This window comes from Mixophyes fleayi, chromosome 6 (assembly GCF_038048845.1).
Source record: "Mixophyes fleayi isolate aMixFle1 chromosome 6, aMixFle1.hap1, whole genome shotgun sequence".
Classification (NCBI taxonomy): domain Eukaryota; kingdom Metazoa; phylum Chordata; class Amphibia; order Anura; family Limnodynastidae; genus Mixophyes; species Mixophyes fleayi.
In genome coordinates, this window is record NC_134407.1 from 202,734,983 (window position 1) to 202,747,779 (window position 12,797).

General features: G+C 40.7%; 1 protein-coding gene across 1 annotated transcript in view; it reads left to right on the forward strand.

The window, feature by feature from the left end:
* LOC142095217 (ATP-binding cassette sub-family A member 9-like) overlaps positions 1 to 12,797 on the forward strand; it is a 127,184-nt gene that overhangs the window by 3,313 nt on the left and 111,074 nt on the right. Inside the window, exons 2-4 of the mRNA XM_075178102.1 lie at positions 2,380 to 2,484; positions 4,102 to 4,309; positions 9,224 to 9,379. Coding sequence (XP_075034203.1) covers positions 2,380 to 2,484; positions 4,102 to 4,309; positions 9,224 to 9,379 — 469 coding nt within the window. The remainder of the gene's footprint in view (positions 1 to 2,379; positions 2,485 to 4,101; positions 4,310 to 9,223; positions 9,380 to 12,797) is intronic.

The following is a 12,797-nucleotide window of genomic DNA, read 5'->3' on the forward strand; positions in this document are numbered from 1 at the left end:
AAGTTACTCCTTTTATATGCTTTGCTCACCTTAAAGACTCAGGCCCAATGTGAGAAAAAAAAGTGTGGAGTAAACATGTCTTTAATGTGAATTCAGATAGTCAACACAAATAGCACAGTTGCACTGTGGTTAGCATTGCTCCCTCACATCGTTTGGGTCATGGGTTCAATTCCCGTGGCCCTATCTGTGTGGAGTTTGCATGCTCTTTCTATGTTTGCATGGGTTTTCTCCCATATAGTGCATTCTGATCTAGTTCATGCAAAAGATTAGTTCAAAAGATTAGTTCATTTGACTCATTTGACTCAGTAGTTCATTTCACTCATTTGACTCAGTAGTTCATTTCACTCAGTAGTTCATTTCACTCATTTGACTCAGTAGTTCATTTCACTCAGTAGTTCATTTCACTCATTTCACTCAGTAGTTCATTTCACTCAGTAGTTCATTTCACTCATTTCACTCAGTAGTTCATTTAGTTCATCTAGCTCAGTTAGTTCAGTTAGATCACTGGCTCTGGAACACTGCTGAGAGAAGTGATTGGAGACATAGATCTAGTCTATTACACATACTGTAGGCATATATACTACATCTCATTAGATGAGTTATAGCCCTGTTAAAATGATCAGATAAGTTTAATATGTCAGATCATTTTTAATATTTTAAAAAAAGGGCAATAACTTATACAAAAACTAGTGACATGTTGAGCTCTACAAAGCTCATTACATTTTTATTATTATTTTTTATTTCCATAATATGCAAATGAAAAAGACCCAAATTCAGAGTATTATAAAGTGTCACTTTTTTGCTTTTAAAATTGAGATCAGTGCAATCAGGATATAGGGGAGATGTATCAAACCTTAGGGGGGAATTTTTACAGCTGTAAAAAGACAAATAGGCATCACGTCACTGGGGGCAGGGTCAAAATGGCGCAATTTATGAAGCCCCGCCCCCTATGCCAATACCCCGCTCCAGGAACTCCCAGACGTAACCAACATAATGTTGGCAATTATGACTAATCAGCTTCTGTCATTTATCTAGCAGAGTCTATAAAATGACAGAAACTGACTAGTTGCTATGGGCAACGCTTCCACTTTATCTCTCTTGAAGGTTTAATACATCTCCCCTGTATATATGGTGGAGTAAACAGAACTACAGTATATAACATGCAGCACTCAGCAGTGCAGTGTCCCTTGAGCTGACCGGGAAGGGAATGTATCCTGTGACTCATGAGCTAAATGATCTAAATGATTGAAAAGATTCAAAAGAGTGGAAAGATTCGAAAGAGTGGAAAGATTCGAAAGAGTGGAAAGATTCGAAGAGTGAAATGAACTAGATGAACTAATGAACTCCAGCCATGAGAATGACTCATGACTCAGTCAGTGATCAGCTCCAGAGTCTCACACAATGTCTGAGCACAGCAGCACCACCTTTGGTAGTTTAGAGGTACTGACTCATGAGTATTAAATGAGAGAGCTGAATAGAAACAAAAGAGCCAGTGTGAATGAGACAGTGAGTGAGGCTGCTGGAGCTGTTCTGCTTTATCTCTAACTCCTCCCACTTGTTTTAGTTCCTGGTGAACTAATCTTTGCCAGAGCTGTGAACTAAATGATTTAGTTCACTTTGAAGATCAATTCATTTGAATTAATCATTTGGGAACTACCCATCACTACAGACGGAGCACTATGATGATCAATTGAGAAGTCAGAGGTGGAATTTGCACACAAGACCAAAAACCTAGTTTCAGTGTGTCTGTGCGTGTTGAGCCCAAAGGTTAATACTAGCACAAAATATTGCACAACACAAAACCAACTATATAGAAAAAAGTACAAACATATTTCAAAATTTCAGTTCAATACAGGGCAGGTTGGAGATCAGAGGGCATATGAGGTGTTTTGTTAAAATAAGATACAAAAAAAAGGGAAAAAAAGAAGAATAGGGAGTTTGGATTCAACAGATGTCAGCTGAGAGGTGCATTCACCATCATCATTTATTTATATAGCACCACTAATTTCAGAGAACTCACTCACATCAGTCCCTGCCCCATTGGAGATTACAGTCTAAATTCCCTAACATACATACACAGAGACTAAGGTCAATTTTTTTTATAGCTGCCAATTAACCTACTAGTATGTTTTTGGATTGTGGGAGGAAATGGGAGCACCTGGAGGAAACCCACTCAAACATGTGGAGAACATACAAACTCTACACAGATAAGGGCATGGTTGGGAATTAAACTCATGACCCCAGCGCTGTGAGGCATTGAGCTATCCATTAACCCACTGTGCTGCCCCATTCACAATAACAGTAATAACAGTGGTTCACATGTCAGAATATTTGTTCTTAAATCATCATTTTCTGATTTTGATCTCTCTTACGTTTCAGATGACGGAGGGGACGCTGAGAGAAACCAGCCTGTTCCAGCAGACCCTCGCTCTGCTGTGGAAAAATCTGCTTCACAAGTGGAGAAGGAAATGGCACAGTGTCCTGGCAAGTACTAAAAACACATCAACCACAAGGCCCTATATCCATTGTTGTAATTTCCTTGGTCTGTGATAGGTCGCTGGCTTCAGAATGCCCTGAGAAAAGATTTACCCAATCACAAACCTGAAACACAAGATCAGGTCTGATCATTCTATAATAGAAGTCAGGGACTTGTTTACTATTAAGAGCCCCTTTGTGGTGAGAAGGAAAACTATTTTTTTTCGCGCTTAGTGTTGCAGAAATAAAAATGCCTTATCACTGCAGTTTATCAAACAAATATCGCAGAAGCAGCTGACGAAGACTCAGCAGCCCCCGCAATACTGGCCCAAAGCAGTAAGAGTTAGCATACCACTTCACCAGACCAGTATTTGTAGTTGTAGTATTTTGTAGCTGGCAAGCTCATATATACACAGAGCCCAGTCCACATATGTGAAAGAAAAACAAAATGACAATAGATAAAATGCATTTAAAGCGTTAAGTTAAAAAAATACTTAATCAATAAAAACAAAGAATAAAGTATTTTTTAATGGTTTATTCTGTAATCCCCATCCTGAGATGACGATAACAGAACAGGTATGGTGGCAGGACAAGTACCTCGGCAATACTTTAATAGGCTTTCTGCAAACGTGCTGCCGGCAGGGTGATCGCTGTCGTCCAATCCTAATTCTACCTCTACATGATTATACTGCAGGGATAACCACAATTTGTATTTAACATTTTGAGTTTGATTGTTGGATTTTCATGGTTCTATTTTGTTCCTATCTAATCAACTAAATTAGCACTGCACGTTGAAAAGTAGAAAGTTTTCCTATCTGTGGATAGAGAAAGACTATAAAACTAAGTCTATTTTGTGAAAACAAGATATGGCAAAATACTCTTCCTTTCTAGAAAAAAAAAAGAACAAAAAATAAATTTTACACCCTGAAAAGCCTTTTTCAATAGAATATAAATGTCATTATTTTCTCTAACAATAGAACTTTTAAATTTATTTATCATTTTCTCCCTGACAACTAAACAGACCACACATGCTATCCTCGCTGTTGTTTAACCAATATTTGTACAATGTTACAGCGCTGTCTGACAGCATCTAGGAGCCACACGGGGTAGATTTATCTAACTTTTTAAAAAGGAAAAGAGAAGGTGTTGCCCATAGCAACCAATCAAATTCTAGCTATCATTTTCTACAATGTTGTAGATAAATGATCCGATTGGTTGCTATGGGCCCACTTTTTCTTTTTAGAAGGTTTTATAAATCTACCCCTTGGGGAGAGAATAACAGGTTGCTTTGTGTTACTAAGGCCTTCTATCTAGTAGTCTGTAAAGGAGGACTGTAAGAAAAGCTGTATTGTATTAGTAATTAGTAAGAAGGTATGGATATTATGTTGCACTCCACCCAGCACTTGGGAGGATATTATATAGTGAAATAGAGTGGCAAATGCTCTATGATGGGTCTTCTTTGTCAACATATACTATAACACTATATCGCCATTTTTTTCAACTAAGTGTAAAATTGTTTAGTTGTCCCATCGAAGACATTATAAAGAACATTTGTAATTTCCTCCACTTAATGTTTAATATTTATTGAATGTCGAACAATGTCAGTATCTTTGTTTCTCTATCCAGGAATGGCTGCAAGATTTGGCCTTTGTGCTCCTGATGTTCACTATTGCCGCCATGGGACATATTCCCCCGAATAATAAATTCATACCTGCTAACACCCTTGGACAATTGGATGTATTCAACCTGGAAAACTTTACAGTTGGATACTTCCCCAACACATCCACTGCCAGGGATATCATGCAGAGACTGTCTGTACAAGACAAAATGAAAGGTAAATCAGATGCGAATTAGGTGACTGCGTGTGGGAAACGATGTGTTTTTCCGAAATGATCCACCAAATATAACCAAAATCCAAGATGTTTGCAAATATTCAAGGAGATTCACATGTGATGAGATTCACATAGTCTAATGGGTTAGGCAGCACAGTTTTATAACAGGTAATTTCTTAATTAATTATAAAGCAGCCCCTATGGGACAAGTAGGGTCACATGTCAGACCCTGATTCATTAATAAGGGGAAGGGTACATTAATTTGATACTTTCAACACCTGACAAACACACTCTCAGGAAAGCGCCGTACGTTGCCGCTTCATATACACTGGACACATACACTATCTCAGGAGAGTGCCTCAACTTAGTGCTTCCCTTACACAGGACACACACACTCTCAGGACAACACCGCACCTTACCACTTCCCTTACATGAGACACACACACTCTCAGGACAACACTGCACATTACCACTTCCCTTACATGAGACACACTCTCAGGACAACACTGCACCTTACCACTTCCCTTACATGAGACACACTCTCAGGACAACACTGCACCTTACCACTTCCCTTACATGAGACACACTCCCAGGACAACACTGCACCTTACCACTTCCCTTACATGAGACACACTCTCAGGACAACACTGCACCTTACCACTTCCCTTACATGAGACACACTCTCAGGACAACACTGCACATTACCACTTCCCTTACATGAGACACACTCTCAGGACAACACTGCACCTTACATGAGACACACTCCCAGGACAACACTGCACATTACCACTTCCCTTACATGAGACACACTCTCAGGACAACACTGCACCTTACCACTTCCCTTACATGAGACACACTCTCAGGACAACACTGCACCTTACCACTTCCCTTACATGAGACACACTCTCAGGACAACACTGCACCTTACCACTTCCCTTACATGAGACACACTCTCAGGACAACACTGCACCTTGCCACTTCCCTTACATGAGACACACTCCCAGGACAACACTGCACATTACCACTTCCCTTACATGAGACACACTCCCAGGACAACACTGCACCTTACCACTTCCCTTACATGAGACACACTCTCAGGACAACACTGCACCTTACCACTTCCCTTACATGAGACACACTCTCAGGACAACACTGCACATTACCACTTCCCTTACATGAGACACACTCTCAGGACAACACTGCACATTACCACTTCCCTTACATGAGACACACTCTCAGGACAACACTGCACCTTACCACTTCCCTTACATGAGACACACTCTCAGGACAACACTGCACCTTACCACTTCCCTTACATGAGACACACTCCCAGGACAACACTGCACCTTACCACTTCCCTTACATGAGACACACTCTCAGAACAACACTGCACATTACCACTTCCCTTACATGAGACACACTCTCAGGACAACACTGCACATTACCACTTCCCTTACATGAGACACACTCCCAGGACAACACTGCACATTACCACTTCCCTTACATGAGACACACTCCCAGGACAACACTGCACATTACCACTTCCCTTACATGAGACACACTCCCAGGACAACACTGCACCTTACCACTTCCCTTACATGAGACACACTCTCAGGACAACACTGCACCTTACCACTTCCCTTACATGAGACACACTCTCAGGACAACACTGCACATTACCACTTCCCTTACATGAGACACACTCCCAGGACAACACTGCACATTACCACTTCCCTTACACAGGACACACACACTCTCAGGACAACACTGCACCTTACCACTTCCCTTACATGAGACACACTCTCAGGACAACACTGCACCTTTCCACTTCCCTTGCATGAGAACCACTCTCAGGACAACACTGCACCTTACCACTTCCCTTACATGAGACACACTCTCAGGACAACACTGCACATTACCACTTCCCTTACATGAGACACACTCTCAGGACAACACTGCACCTTACCACTTCCCTTACATGAGACACACTCCCAGGACAACACTGCACCTTACCACTTCCCTTACATGAGACACACTCTCAGGACAACACTGCACCTTACCACTTCCCTTACATGAGACACACTCTCAGGACAACACTGCACATTACCACTTCCCTTACATGAGACACACTCTCAGGACAACACTGCACCTTACCACTTCCCTTACATGAGACACACTCTCAGGACAACACTGCACCTTACCACTTCCCTTACATGAGACACACTCCCAGGACAACACTGCACATTACCACTTCCCTTACATGAGACACACTCCCAGGACAACACTGCACCTTACCACTTCCCTTACATGAGACACACTCTCAGGACAACACTGCACCTTACCACTTCCCTTACATGAGACACACTCTCAGGACAACACTGCACATTACCACTTCCCTTACATGAGACACACTCTCAGGACAACACTGCACCTTACCACTTCCCTTACATGAGACACACTCTCAGGACAACACTGCACCTTACCACTTCCCTTACATGAGACACACTCCCAGGACAACACTGCACCTTACCACTTCCCTTACATGAGACACACTCTCAGAACAACACTGCACATTACCACTTCCCTTACATGAGACACACTCTCAGGACAACACTGCACATTACCACTTCCCTTACATGAGACACACTCCCAGGACAACACTGCACATTACCACTTCCCTTACATGAGACACACTCCCAGGACAACACTGCACATTACCACTTCCCTTACATGAGACACACCCCCAGGACAACCCTGCACCTTACCACTTCCCTTACATGAGACACACTCTCAGGACAACACTGCACCTTACCACTTCCCTTACATGAGACACACTCTCAGAACAACACTGCACATTACCACTTCCCTTACATGAGACACACTCTCAGGACAACACTGCACATTACCACTTCCCTTACATGAGACACACTCCCAGGACAACACTGCACCTTACCACTTCCCTTACATGAGACACACTCTCAGGACAACACTGCACATTACCACTTCCCTTACATGAGACACACTCCCAGGACAACACTGCACATTACCACTTCCCTTACACAGGACACACACACTCTCAGGACAACACTGCACCTTACCACTTCCCTTACATGCGACACTCTCAGGACAACACTGCACCTTACCACTTCCCTTACATGAGACACACTCTCAGGACAACACTGCACCTTACCACTTCCCTTACATGAGACACACTCTCAGGACAACACTGCACATTACCACTTCCCTTACATGAGACACACTCTCAGGACAACACTGCACCTTACCACTTCCCTTACATGTGACACACTCCCAGGACAACACTGCACCTTACCACTTCCCTTACATGAGAACCACTCTCAGGACAACACTGCACCTTACCACTTCCCTTACATAAGACACACTCTCAGGACAACACTGCACCTTACCACTTCCCTTACATGAGAACCACGCTCAGGACAACACTGCACCTTAACACTTCCCTTACATGAGACACACTCTCAGGACAACACTGCACCCCACCACTTCCCTTACATGAGACACACTCTCAGGACAACACTGCACATTACCACTTCCCTTACATGAGACACACTCCCAGGACAACACTGCACATTACCACTTCCCTTACATGAGACACACTCTCAGGACAACACTGCACCTTACCACTTCCCTTACATGAGACACACTCTCAGGACAACACTGCACATTACCACTTCCCTTACATGAGACACACTCCCAGGACAACACTGCACCTTACCACTTCCCTTACATGAGACACACTCTCAGGACAACACTGCACCTTACCACTTCCCTTACATGAGACACACTCTCAGGACAACACTGCACATTACCACTTCCCTTACATGAGACACACTCTCAGGACAACACTGCACATTACCACTTCCCTTACACAGGACACACACACTCTCAGGACAACACTGCACATTACCACTTCCCTTACACAGGACACACACACTCCCAGGACAACACTGCACATTACCACTTCCCTTACATGAGACACACTCTCAGGACAACACTGCACCTTACCACTTCCCTTACATGAGACACACTCTCAGGACAACACTGCACCTTACCACTTCCCTTACATGAGACACACTCTCAGGACAACACTGCACCTTACCACTTCCCTTACATGAGACACACTCTCAGGACAACACTGCACCTTACCACTTCCCTTACATGAGACACACTCTCAGGACAACACTGCACATTACCACTTCCCTTACATGAGACACACTCCCAGGACAACACTGCACATTACCACTTCCCTTACATGAGACACACACTCTCAGGACAACACTGCACATTACCATTTCCCTTACATGAGACACACTCTCAGTACAACACTGCACATTACCACTTCCCTTACATGAGACACACACTCTCAGGGCAACACTGTCTATAATTAGGGTTGGTTGTTATTTGGGGAGGAGGATATGCTGCCAGTTTTAAATTTTTATTATTACACAGTATTTAGTTTACATACTATATGTATAGATGTATGTACAGGTGTAAATACAGATTACGTCATAAGCTGTTAGCTCACCAAGGTTGCCATTTTGGATGCATGTTTGCCCACCTGCTGTTTGAAATGAGTAATCAGTATTGCATGTCTGACAAATAATGCTAGCCTGCAATACTCTATTAAAGCCATTTACTTCTGCCATGGTACTGTACTCTGCCCTGAAACACAGGATCACTGAGGACGAATTGGGACAGTCAAGACTTCTGGTCACAGATGCAAGAGAGAAAATAAAAACAATAATCTTTTCTATTTGTTGGAGCTGCCAGAAAGAAGGGTCCCTGGAGGAGTGTTGTGACCACTGAAAGCTTTAAGCCTTATAGTCTTGTTAAGGAAGGAAATAATAAAGAGTATTAAAGTACTTTTCTACTTGCAGGAATAACGATTCAAGAATATCAGCATGAGGATGACTTACTGAGAGAAGTGGAAAATCGCACATCGGTCGCTGTGGTGTTTGACGATCAATTCAAATATCACATCCGATACCATATAGCGGATTCAGCTACTCCTAATGACTACCTGGCTAGCCAAGGTAAATATCCAAGAAAATAACAGACATAAATAGAGTCAAAGGGGAGCAAAAAGCATCCATTAGAAATGTAGGTGTAAAATGAGAAGGTTGATGATATATTAATCTATATGAATATATCACTGACTCTTTAACCATCTGTCCACTCTAATGCATGCAGAAGTCAAATAATTGGATGAAGTCTTTTTGAATTAATAAATATCCCTTTTTATGGTTTCCTGTGTGATTGCGATTAGTACGCAACGGTGTACAAAGGTTAATTACGCATAGGAAAACACAATAAATACACTTACATTCACACTTACATTTGTAAATAGTTCACTTTTAAGAAACTTTTCTACTTAGATTCTTTTATTATTGCTATAAAAGACTTAGAGATTTACTAAACTAAGGTAAAACTACATTAAAGATATTTAGGGTTCAGGTCATAAGAAAAGTATTGTGTTTGGTCTTATATTAATCCACATTTCACCAGCAGGAAACTGGTATAATGGGAAAAGCAATTGCACATTGGGATTGCTAGTTATGATTAGTATGAGATTAATACTCAAAAATACTCCGTACAGAATATTATTAGGTTAGTTGAAACTGGATTTTTGGCGGTTCCCTGAGACAAGACACTTACACAGCTGTTGGAGTGAGCTGCCCCCACCTTTGGAGAAGCATCATTTGAACTGACCTATGATCTGCATTGTACTGAACTATCTTGAACCCTGAACCAATGAAAAATGATCTTAGTGTTATCTTTGTGTACATTGTGACATCATCACTGTTTGTTTTCAACTCAAGGTTCAGGATAGCTCAGTACAATACAGATCATAGGTCAGTTCAAACAATGCTTCTTCAAAGGAGGGTGACTCACTCCGACAGCTGTGTACACGCTTTGCCTTGGGGAACCGCCAAAAATCCAATTTAAACTTACCTATTAACATTTATTATTTTTGAATAAGAATCTCATACTCCATAGATTGCAAGCTTGTGAGCAGGGTTCTCTTACCTCTCTGTTTGTATGTATTACCCAGTATTGTTTTGTTAATGTTTGTTCCCAATTGTATAAATAAATGCCACAGAGTGCTCGTTTGAATTAATAAGAAATTCAGATTCTCCGGCACCACGGGGGCCATCACATGTCCTTGGACCTCTCTATAATGCCTGCTCTGTATATGCAACCAATTTTGAATTAACATCATTGGACATTTTCAATATCTATATTGTTGTTATACTCATTGTTTATCCTATGCACTTCATAGCTCTGCAGTGATCTACAGGAATCACTTGGTATTTGGTGCACCATCTGTTTTTTATATTGCATATGTATTCATGTCTATTTGTGTATACCAAGTCTCATTGATATTAAATTGTTACATATCTCTTTTACAAGCGCCCAGAACCTGTTCATTTCCATAAATAAATGTTGATGATGTTGATGATGATGATACTAATCATAACAAGCGATTGCAATATGTGATCGCTTATCCAATGATTCCAGATTCCTGCTGGTGAAATGTGGATTAATATAAGACCAAACACAATACATTTCTTATGACATGAACACGAAATATCTTTAATGTAGGTTTACCATAGTGTGATACAACTCTAAGCATTTTATATTAATAATAAAAAAATGTCAGTTGAAAAGTTTATTAAAAGTGAACTATTTACAAATGTAAGTGTGAATGTAAGTGTATTTACTGTATTTTCCTAGGCAAACGTGTAATTAGCCTTTGTACGCTGTTGCCTTCTAATCACAATCGCACAGGAAACTATAACAACTGCTATTTATTAATTTAAACAACTTCATCCAACTATTTGACTTCGACGGTAGCAAGATAGGAAAGAAATTGGGAAAGTATAGACTAGTGGTAACTTCAACAGGAAAGAACAAGGGTTAATGTTGTACAAAAACTTGTAGAGGCCAGTGAAGTAAGCAGTACGTTTTTGTGAGATACTTTTCTGTGCGGCCCGTTTCACCACCCCACCTAAATCAATTACCTCAATAGAACACAGTGTTTTAAAGTATTTTCCGATCTAGCTGAGATATAATAATAATCGGGTACATTCATTGTATATTGTGGATGCTTAATTTCGTCCTTAAAAGTTATCATATTGGAAATTGATTCTTTGCTTGGAAATCTAACTTAATAGAACTCACTTTTTTGAAACCTTGTACAGCAATTTAACATGCATGATACTCTGATATACCTGTTGATTATTTCATATTTGTAATTTTGTTACATTTATTATGTTTGTTGTCTTTTAAAATTGTTGCATATGTTATAAGTATTGCACTATTACACAGTGCTTCAATGAAGGTATATTTAAAAAGAAAAAATAATAATAATAATAATGGAGTTAGAAGTTCTTTGCTATATGTTATTTCAAGCCAGTCCATCAAGCATCCCAATACCGTCAACACGAAAAGTAGTTTTATTTCATCTGTTCTTGGAACCCTTAATTGAGCAGCCAAACAGCCCATTGTGAATTGCCACTAAACAGTGTGTTCTATGTATTATTGCCATATGCGGTTATTACTTCCCAATAGTTCTGAATGAACTGCCAAAAACAATGAAATAAGTCTGCATCTGAAGTCTCACACTTCGGGCAAGTGCTATCTGAGGAGAGGACAATTAAGCACCTTTTTTGGTAAGAAGTACAATGCAAGATATTTTATGCTATGTCTTGGTAAGTACTTGCTGGCAAAATATTCAGCATAAGTTTTTGGCATTTAAGATGTTTATCACTGATAATTCTACTGACCAGTTCCAGGATCTTCTTACTAAGGCATGATCTGAAAACATTTCATTATGAACTCAAGATAAGAGCTTGGGACAGATCAGCAACAACAAAATGCTTTCCAAGAGGGATTTTTGATGTTTAGATGAAGGTAGCAGCCAGAATAAAAAAAATACTCTATGACAGAACTGCAGAACTTCTTGGTCTAGAAGGTGAAAGGCTTGAGAGAGATCATCAGCTGTAGTGTTTTTGTAGCTGGGAAGAAACATGAGGATGACATTTTAATTGAAAAAAAGTAAAGTGCTCATCTGACCTGGCAAGAATTCAACCACTGTGCAGACTGAGGATACTGGAGATCTATATGATCGATGACTGGGAGTGGGATAAATGTGAATGTGATAAAATGCTTCTTCCAGTAGATTCCTCATTTCCTCCAAGGCAAGCTTTGCAGCCAAAAGTGCTGTGTCTCATATATATGTGATTAGAATCCACAGGGAAAGGAGGTATTAGCCATATTTATTGTACTCCTATACTAATTGAGGCATCAATTTCAAATAAGAAAATTGGTTGTCATCCACACAGGGGCTCTTGAGGGGGAATTCGAAGTGTTTCCGGAATGTCCGTTGAGACGCTTCAATGAGGAGATTTGACAGAAATAGCCGCTCATTTTTCCTCGCACCCTATGGAA